This window comes from Bufo bufo, chromosome 2, assembly GCF_905171765.1.
Source record: "Bufo bufo chromosome 2, aBufBuf1.1, whole genome shotgun sequence".
Taxonomy (NCBI): domain Eukaryota; kingdom Metazoa; phylum Chordata; class Amphibia; order Anura; family Bufonidae; genus Bufo; species Bufo bufo.
Genome location: NC_053390.1, coordinates 761,759,740 through 761,770,333, shown reverse-complemented (window position 1 = coordinate 761,770,333; position 10,594 = coordinate 761,759,740). Strand labels below are relative to the sequence as shown.

The 10,594-nt window shown below is 44.1% G+C and overlaps 1 protein-coding gene across 1 annotated transcript in view; it reads right to left on the bottom strand.

Annotated features, from left to right (window-relative positions):
• Window positions 1-686: 686 nt before the first annotated feature.
• ADGRA3 (adhesion G protein-coupled receptor A3) overlaps window positions 687-10,594 on the bottom strand; it is a 66,646-nt gene continuing 56,738 nt past the window's right edge. Inside the window, exons 13-19 of the mRNA XM_040419030.1 lie at window positions 8,637-8,856; window positions 7,137-7,345; window positions 5,726-5,850; window positions 5,116-5,239; window positions 2,820-2,965; window positions 2,332-2,427; window positions 687-2,251 (exon numbers count right to left, since the gene is read on the bottom strand). Coding sequence (XP_040274964.1) covers window positions 1,012-2,251; window positions 2,332-2,427; window positions 2,820-2,965; window positions 5,116-5,239; window positions 5,726-5,850; window positions 7,137-7,345; window positions 8,637-8,856 — 2,160 coding nt within the window. The 3' untranslated portion in view covers window positions 687-1,011. The remainder of the gene's footprint in view (window positions 2,252-2,331; window positions 2,428-2,819; window positions 2,966-5,115; window positions 5,240-5,725; window positions 5,851-7,136; window positions 7,346-8,636; window positions 8,857-10,594) is intronic.

Sequence of the window (10,594 nt, the reverse complement as noted above, 5' to 3'; positions counted from 1 at the left end):
TAGCAAGCAACATACGGTAAAGCACAGTTTTAATAGGGGGGATGCCGTGGACATAAGTCTGTTATTAGGTTAATACAGTGAATCGGCGTGAAAGACTCCCTTTAATTGCACCTGCCGGTGAGGAATACTTTTGGCCCTTTTTCTAGGTGTATTAGATGTGAACGTAGCCTAGTTCACATCTGGTCTGGTTCAGTGGTTAGTACTGTTGCCTTGCAGCACACAGGTCCTGGGCTCCAATTCACATGTGGACAATATCTGCATGTTCACGCTGTGTTTGCATGGGTTTTTTCCCACAATCCAAAAATGTGCATATAATGTTAATTTGGACTTCTTATTGCGAATTTAGACTTCTTGCCTGCAATTTGCTGTCGCATGAATATTTTAGGGCTGTGATTCAGCTGCAAAAACACAACCATGTCAAACGTGACTTTTATTAAACTCAACTGAGACTTTCCATCTGGTCTGATTTTTTTGCGACTGCTGCGTCATGTCACGTACTGCGACACCCCATGCTTTCCCATGAAATCTAAATTATGAGGAATCTGTATAAATTCTAGAGCATCTTTTCTTATAAAGATGCATTAAAATAATCAATAAAGTAACAACTGGGTATGATCATTTATGTCCCTACAGAGTCTGACATAGTCTAGTGACAACAGTTATAAAAAAAAAAGTGACAGTGGCAAACGCTGTTTATTACATGTTTAAATACAAATCCGATAAGAAACAAGGCATCCGGTATGTGTCAAAAAATACATAAATTTTTTTTTTTTCCTTTTGCTTTTCTTTAAAAAAAAAAATATATATAAAAAAATATTAAAAATCACGCGTGGACAAAAACAGTCTTTTTGAAATACAAAGTCTCTTGAAGTTATAGCAGATCTCCTCCTTCATAGTATCCTCTCGTAGTGTATAGGCTAAAAGAAGTCCCTGTAAACAATTTGTAAAAGCCTTTGAAATCATGGAATTGTTCCTTGTCTCAACTTCAAAGGGCGAACCAGCATGGAGAGACTACACAGTAGTTTCATGTTTCCAAAGACCAGTCCTAACATTCCCATTGCTGTCTGTGTTTGTGGGTGGCTCCTCGGTCACTTCATTTTTAACCGGTTCGCTTTGGACTGCCAAATTTAGGCCGTATGATTTCTGCTGACTTTCAAGCTCCACGGCAATGGGTTCCCTCAAAATGTCTTTTTTGTGGTTGGCGGATGGAGGCCTTTCCATATTTCTGCTATACCTAGGAAGCGTGCTTCCAGCGTCGCTACTGTCTTGATGGCTCTGGTTAAAATGGCGCTCTCTGTAGGCTAAGTAAGCCCTCCGGCTACGCGAGTGACCTTCTGAGTAGCTCGGACGACTTTTTGGTACTGCGTTCTGTACGCTGCCATCGACGCTGGTGGGAACGTCATATGCGTACTCCCTAAGAACGGTGAGCCTACTAGAGCGGTGTTTACTTCTGTTTTTGTGATGCCTGGACGGGTGACCATTTGGCCGATACTGCACCTCCACCGGCGCAACATGCATCTTTATATCGTTGTCCAAGGAATGTTCAGTCAAGCTATTGTCAAGTTGGGGTGCCATGTTGACTGGTAAGGGGTTTGTGTTACATTGCGCTGCTGCCGCTTGTAAATTAGTCAACTTGCAGCCCTGCGAGGAGTTTTTGACGCTGGATGCGCTTTTATTGGTACATGAAGACTCGGCGCTGCTGTTCGTACACTTTGGCGCCTCACCGTTGGCAGCAGAAGAGTTGGAAGGTGGGACGTTGACTTGCACCGAATATGTGGTCCTACCTGGGCATAACATATTGATTAACGCCCGTCTCACATCCTCCCGGTTCATACAGTGATGTACAACCAAAAAGGCACCAAGGCTTAAACAAGTCACGCCAAAAAAGCAACTGAAGACCACGTCCATTGGATAGTACAAGGAGACGGATAAAGCACCAAATATCCAAAGGGAAACGTAGAGGAACAAAGTAAGGCTGGCGCCGAGAAGCTGAGCTTGGAACGTCTGCTCGTTCTCCAAGGCAGATGTAGATACCAAAGACACTGACAGCGAGTCCTGCTGGTTCCCCTCCCCGTTTTCGCTGGCCGCTAAGCGCTGCTGTTCCTCGGTTTGCTCTTTCAGTTCAAATACTCTGTCGGGATGGCGCTTCAGCTGAATGAATATACTGAGGAAGTACATACAGTTGATGAATACAATGAAACTGGCAGGACCATAGAAGGCTCCCAGGCTGGGCTCCCATGCCATCCAGCAACTAAAAATATAATAAAAAGATTGTTAGAACTATCATCACGATGGTGTAGAATAGCATAGGACTGAATATGAGACACTCACTATGGGGCAGTTGGCCGGCTACCGTAGTTCTTAATGTTTGCTGCTGCTGTTATTCCACATACAATGATAGGAATGCCGCCTCCAATAAGATAAAATCTAAAGAGAAAAAAAAAATATAACAAAAATAAAGGAAACCGATAAATGACGCCAACAAAAATAGTAATTAAACACAATCCAACACGAGGAAAAACTCAATGTAAACAACCATTTCCTTAATGGTTTCCTACTTCTGCTGAATATTTGACTTCATTGACACTTCCTTTAAGCAAACATGACCACTTCATTCATCACTTTCGCACATATATACACAATGTCAGAAGTATTTTCCTTGGATACAGTCCAAAAGTTAAAGGGGATAAAAAAAAATTAACGAGGCTCCATTAGGACTTTTGCGCCACCTACTGGATAAACCATCAGAACTACAATAAGGCAGTAAGTATGACTACATCATCTTCACATAGGCATATATTTAGTCATTTATCACACACCTCAGCATCGGTCTAGGAGGCGGAGGGAGCTCATCAGGATCCTGACAGCGCTTGGCTTTTTTGGTGACCTGCTTGTATATGTTGCGCGCTGTGACTCCGACCCATAGCAAAGTGGCGAGTGTACAGTAATGGAGGAGAATCCCAACCTGCAAAGAAATGTAGCGTTACTTCGACTGACCATGCGGCCGTGAGATCCATGATGTTAAAGGGGCTATACGATACTTTAAAAAAGATGGCCATGAACGCAGTGCTTGTGAAAGTATTCACCCTCCCTGCGGTTTTTCCTGTTTTGTTACATTACAACCTGTCATTAAAAAGGTTTTTAATTTAGATTTTATCTAAGGGACCTGACCAAGTAGTCCAGATTGCTACAGTGGAATGAAACGAATACCTTATTTTTAAACAAGAAAAGCTGTGAGTGCATAAGTTTTCATTCCCTTTCAGACCCCCTAAGGCTAATTTCAGACGAGCGTGACCACACTGGGAAGCACACTCCAGGCGGCAGCGTTATGTGACATTAGAATGTTTTATAATGCTGTGGGTCTCTGCCCATGCTGTAATGATTTGTACGGATGGCATTATGGGAGTACAAATCATTACAGTTTAGGTCAGGCAGACACACAGCATTATAAATTAGTATAATGTCATGCGCTCATGTCAAATCACGACCCCTCACAGAGCGTTTCCCGGGGAGGAAACGCTTGTCTGAAATGAACCTAAATGGGGTCCGGTCCAACCAATGAACTTCAGAAATTAAATAATGACTTGAATAATATCCCTCTGTGTGCAATCAAAGCGCCCCATGGCCTGTCACATGATGGTACCTTGTGTAGGATGTATATTGTGGTACTTGTGGTTCGCTGCGGGCATCCTCCATTGTATGCATTTTTGCTGGGGATCGCCATTAGCAAGGGCCACAAGTACAGGATTTGCTCCCCTATATATATGCACAACTGCATGTGGGTTTGAAGCACCTCCTGCTAATGCCAACCTGTCTTCTTAGTTTGTATATATAGATTCCTGGAGGTGTATAAACTCCTATTTAAATGTGCCTGTTTTCCATCTACAGGCCACATTTAGGTGCACCTGTGAGGCCTGGGCTATATCAGCCAGTCTTGAGTGGGACTCGCAGACTCCTCCCTCCTCCCATTGCTAGCATGGTTACATGCTGGAGGTAACTGGTGAGTTGTTTGTGAGTCGGCCTTATGCTCCTGTAATTTGCCCACTGGCTCCTGGTATCGCCCATACGGCTGAGGTAGGAGAGTGTTAGGTCCCGGGCTACTTGAGAAACCTTGGCGTGGTGCCCGGGCTTAGACATGTTCTACACCGTAGGACATGTTGACTAATCTCTCAATTTTAAAATCAGTTTGAGGGTTTAGTAAGACCGCAGAGTGCACCTGTCTTTGCTATTAATTTGTTATATTGAGGTCCGACCCTCAGTTTATCCACCAGCAAGCTGTCTGAAGGTGCTGCTGCACCAATAGCACAGCTCCGTCCCATTCCCTTCACTGGGATGAAGCTTTAGTCACTGCTTCTCAAACTGAGGTCCCAACCAGATGTTGGTGAAGTGCTACTTGATAGTCATCGGTCTGCGATTCAGAATAATGACCAGTGCTTATCTTTACATTTCTACTTGAGTTGACGGAACAAACGTTAAGATAAATTCAGGTAAAAAAAAAAGAAACATTTTGGCACAGACTACATCCAGTGTTCAGGGGCCCAGAAATCTTTGGGGGCAACTAAATCAGTTTTCCTTTTCACAAATAAACCTGCCCCACTGTGTCCTGGCTGACGAAGCCGTTTCGTACAATACCAGCTGCAATCACGACTAAAATGACCCCCCATGATCTAATATGGGTGGCTTATCCTAAAAATAATTTAGCTGTAACAATTATAATTATTAAGACATTATAGAAAAAATATTTTTTTGTTTTTTACAAAGGCTTTAGTAGATCTGTTTAGAAACCACTGTCATGTAGCATGCACATTCATGCAACCATACGCTGTTTTGCCGGCTGTGTTCCATGTGTCTCTGTGTAGCCCCAGCTTTAGAACATCTCCCATGTGGCTCTGTCATGTGTCCTATCTACCACAAGACATGTCAGGAGGGATGATACAAGACTAGCTTTTCACAGCTTGTAGTGGGGTTTACGCCTACCCTTAGTTATTTATACGGTTAGTGAGGGTCCCTTTGGGGTTTGAGAATGTATCAATCATTTTTGGAAATTGTTAATCCCTAGTGGCGTTTTAATGGTATTCCGGAGCTTTATTCTTATACGGAAGTCTTCATACTTACCGCCTGACAAACACGGGCATTCCTGGTCTGGTTTACGCCTCCCACATACACTGTGCAGGTCAGGAGGATGTGAAGACAGAGGTTAACCAACATGTGCCAGGACTTCAGGCTGACCCGGATCACGCTAAAAGGATACAAACAAGTAAAATTACAATGAGAACCGACTGTCCTGATGAAGGGTCCTGCCCTAGTAATACAATATAGAAATCAGGCTGCTTCCACATGGCCATGTTTGGTCTGTGAAATGCCAGACACATTTCCCGGACTGACCGCAGCTCGTGTGATCTATGATGCTGTGAGCTCCAGCCCCACCGCACGTCTATGGTCCTGCACTCACAGCATCCCTTTCAGCATGGAGCATTCGACCCTCAGGTGAACAGGAACTCACAGCATTGTAAATCACTATGATGCAGTGACTTCAGCTCAGGTCGGTCCGGTAAATGTGGCCGTCACACGGGCCACATTTCAAAGTGCACACGGTCATGTGAATGCGGCCTAATACTACAATAATACAAAGGCCAGAAGTACTAGTCATGTAGATAAAGGGCATCTAATTTGGCAACGTCAAGAAAAAAAACAAAGAGGATGAGGTTGTGGAGGGTCACCATACCTGTGATAGTACAAATAGCTGATAATCAGCATCAGCAGGCACAAAAGCAGCACCACGGTAGCCGCATACACCACCGGATGCAGGAGAGTCACTGGATACGTGTAGATCTCTGCTCCAGTTAGATCCTTTACAGAAAAGGGAAAAATACAGGAAAGGTTAAAAAGGGATAATCTTGTATCAAATTCATAACAAAAGTCCAGGATAGCTCTTAATTGTCATTTTAAACTAATCTGTTGCTTTTCTAGCATAAAAAATACCCTTTTGATCATTTTTGCCTCCATGTGTCCCCCTTGCTGCTAATTTGTGCTGCGGGGGGTGGCACTGGACAGAATCAGTCCTCTTCCCCCCCTGGCAGCTGACAATAGAGTCTCTTCTTATTTTCCCTGCAGAAGTCGTGTTCTCTGCTGTACCTTCTCTCCTGACAAGCAGGGCAGAAAGCAAGGATCACCATGAAGAGACCCGGCTGTGGGGAGAGTGGCTGAGAACCTGTGTGTCCACCCACACGCAGCTCATTAGGAGGATGTGCACATTGGTATACACTGTCTGCACCAGGTGGCGCCATACTACATAAGCAAACGTAATCTCTCTTCATAGGATCATTTTTAGCAGCATATAAGGCATTGATCATTTTTATGATCCATACAATAAACATGCTATACACTTGTGGGACAACCATTTAAAGGGGTTGTCCAGGAAGGAATTAAAAAAACCCCCCCAAAAAAAAAACACCTGTTTACTTTCCCAAGTAATCTTATTCATTTCAATGGAGATTCAGCACCGGCGTCCACATGATTGTGTCTATACACCAGGCCTGATGAAGGGCTACATATAGCACGAAACGTTGCCTGAATTTATTACACATCAATATGTCCGGCTGAATAAAAATCACTGATTTTTTTTTACCTTCAATTTAGGAGTGCTGTCTAAGTGTACACTTAGATTGACACAAGTGTTCCTGAGGTGGAGCTGGGAACGAATCCAGGCGAGCACCCAGAGGAAGCCAGTTAATAGATGCGTGCTGTGATCATTTGAATTGCACTATTCATTTCAATGGAGATGAGATGCAACACCAAAGCTATCCTATTGACATTAATGGAACTGTTTTTGTAAAGCAGGACCTCTTTCACCCAATACTGGACAACCCCTTTAAATAACAAGGCAGTGCTAAAACTAAACTAAAGCGCGTGCATTGCCTTTCCCTCCTACAGTACAGCAGGCTTCCTTCCAATCCTGAAATAACTATATGAGTGGAAAAAAACATAAAAGTTAGACACTAATTATAAAGACGATGGTGCGCACTCCAGTGATTTATACACGTGCTGGATCGGTAGTTGTCTATGTCGCACTGTGTAATATAAACTAGGCTTCATATACTAACGGCCTGGGCAGCGCGCTGAGCTGTAAATCCTACCATTAACACAGCGTAGTTGCTGAGCGTCAGGCACTGTATTGTGGTGGTGTTTTCATCGGATGCTATGATACTGCAGCCTTCTGACTTCCATCCACCTTGTCCATTGAGAAGGTCAAAGTCCCACTGAGCTGCCACAGGGTCCTTCCCATGAGCAATGCGGCGGAGGGTAATGTTAATGGGCACGCTAGGAGGGTTCTTGTTTGGACCATCTAGAAAAGCCACAAAAACAACACATGATACAGCGATCAGAGATCGAGAGAAGAGATTTTGAAGACAACGCACTGTTCATGAAAGCACAGGTTTTCTGCCCAATTTGGAAGATCCCTCACTTTGTGTGGAACTGTAATTGCAATGGGAATCCTCATTCTGGCACATCATCTCAATTTTCTCACCTCCTCCCGATTGTTCACCTGTTCACTTTTAGGCTACATTCACACGACCGTATGTTTTGCGGTCCGCAAAACACAGATACCGGCCGTGTGAATGTAGTCGGCCCTATGATAGAAATGCATATTCTTGTCCGCAATTGCGGACAAGAATAGGACATGCTCTATCTTTTTTGCGGGGCCGCGGAACGGATCTACGGATGTGGACAACACATTGTGTGCTGTCCGCATCTTTTGCGGCCCCATTAAAATTGCGGAACGGATACAGAGCCAAAAATACGGTTGTGTGAATGTACCCTTATGATGTTATCTCTGAGTGCAGCCCCACGATTCTGCCTGTGTAGTCATTCATAAAACAAGTCCTCAAACGCTTCGATCCGTTTGACAGATTCCTATTGCTGTCTGCATACTCGGAGCATAGCTACAGCGATGTTTGCTAGAGACGGCTGGAATTTTTTATGTTCGCACAAAAGGTTAAATGGTGTCATGTAAAGCTCTCTTGATGCGGAGTTCCATTTCACGGGAGCCATGACGGGAGTAACGGCTGTTACTGTTCATTTTACGACAGATCCTGAGGGACCTCAATGACTTATATGAGCCCAACAGATTTCTGTCTCATGGTATCTGGTTCCAGATATTGCTGTAATGATTTAGTCTCCATGCATCAGTTAAAAGCACAGGCATTCCATAAAGAGTGGGATTTTTTTTTTTAATTCTTTTTTGTAAGCTCTCTTGCTCATTACAGGGGCTGTCTGGACATACTGTCATTTTGATCTGACATCAAGTGTGGAGAGATGAAACTGCACGCTGGTGGTGTGGTTGTCTCACCAACCACTCGATGGCCTACGAGTACCGTGCACGGGGTCCCTTAATTAGATTATGTCCTATGTGTGATACTCGCTGAGTATCTGAGAGTGCACTTGGCAACATATCTGCTCAATGTGAAGTAGTCTCTCTCCATGCCTGGGCTTCCCAATTACGATGCTTGTTGCTGTGCTTACATCTGTACAACCCCTCCATACACAAGGGTACTGACTGTACGCAACACCCCTGACGCGGGGACATACTCGGACACCCGTCCATTGTACAGAGACTAAGATATTTCAGTACAAACCTAGCTTGGCTAGAATGACGGGCGTCACCACGGAGCGTCTCATTCCATCGTCAGCGAGGTGCGTGGAGTTCCCCGTGGCCGGGAATAGCTTTCCATTTCTGAACGCTATGAGCTGCAGCTTGTACACAAACTCATCCGCTGCTCGCCTCTCGCGCTTCTCTCTCTCTTTAGGTACAAAGAGTGCAGCCGGCAGCTGGATGGACGCCTCCACAACCGTGTTCTGGGGAGAAGAGACACAAGAGGGCTGCTTAGCTCAAAGGAAATATTATAATATACATAAAAACTGAAAAATGCCTAATCAAGTCAATGTGATTATGATTCCTGTAGGATGGAAAGAGGAACAGTCAGACAACCAGTTCTTGACCTCTCCAGTCCTCCATACATTTCATTGTAGTACGCTCTATTTTACCAGTCGGCAGCCATTTTTCCTTTTTTGGGTATGTTCTAATGAATAGTATTGTTTTCACTTAGGTATCCTCATGCTATTTTGCTGTTTTTGGAGGTTATGCACTGGGATTTATAATGGTTCATACAGAGAAGACTTAGAATTTTTTTCTTTAGGCATTCGAAGGCAAAGCTAGGAAATAGTATTACAGAAATGTTAACTTTTTTTTCCATTTTTATTTTACTTGTCAGTTCTTACAGTAGAGAATAAGCACATTTTTTATACCAGGATATTTCAAGCAGACGCTGCACCAAAATAAAATGCTCTATATGGCATCAGAAAGACGGCAGTTTGTACCCTTGGCATTGCACAAAGGTGAATTGTATGCCTGCACGGAGCATTAAACTGCATGCCCAGCCACAGCGACCTATAGAGGACCCGTCCCCTCTCCGGACATGTCTGTTTTAGTAACTGCTTGTTTCTGATCATGCTGTTCATCCGTTATTCCTCTTAGAAATGCATGCAGAAATTGACAACTGGGTGTTACCATTCCCCTTGTCAAACAGGCGTGTCGTCCCTACCGAGTCTCATACCTTCAGCACTGGTTGGACAGTGTCAGATTGTATATAAACCACCCCTCCCCTCCCCCACCAACTGGTACATCCATTGTTTATTCACCAATTCCAATATGAGAAGCAGAGGAAAGACACAAAATGGAGTTAAAAGAAGAGATGAACCAACATTTTTATATTACTGGAAATACAAGTGTTTACTGAAATAGACATGTCGGGAAAGGTGACGGGTCCTCTGTAACCAAAAACCCGTCAAGGGGAAGACAAACAAAATGAATGAGGAGCAGGTGGAAGGATGAGAAAAGAAGACTTATAAAGGGAACGTCCACGTGGGATCAAAATGCTGCTGATATGTATGCTGAAAATCGGCAGCATCTTACAATACTAGCAAAGTGGGCGACACATCTCACGGTGTGGGCCGTAAGGCTGGTTCCACATTACCGGTACAGTCTACCGGCAGGCTGCTCCGACATAGAAGTCTGCAAATCGGCCGGACAAAACCCAGCGGTATATGTCCGGCCAATTTTCTGCATATTTGCCAGATAGCTGGCGGATCTCCGTGGGACCCCATTATAAGCCTGCGGGATCTGTGAACGTTAGGGTGCAGCAAGCCTAAATTTGGAGAATGCCAGTTCACAATGCAGATTTCTTCCATGGATTTTAAACGTTCCAGCAAAATCCACATGCAAACCCCTGTGAATGTTGCTGCAGATTTCCTGCCCTCGTGGATGTGCACTAATGGGGTTTTCTTGTAATATTTTCTCCGGGTTATCTGGATGTGTTAGTTGTAATCACATTACATTGAGCTCCTTTCTTGCCTTAGGCTACTTTCACACTAGCGTTGTTTTAATCCGGCGTTCCATTCCGACACTGGAACTGCCCGCCGGATACGGAAAAACGTGTGAAAATGGATTACATTTGAATCCTGATCAGGATTTTGATCACAATGAAAAAATGCATTGGAAAAAACGGATCCGCCATTTATGGACTTCACATTTTTC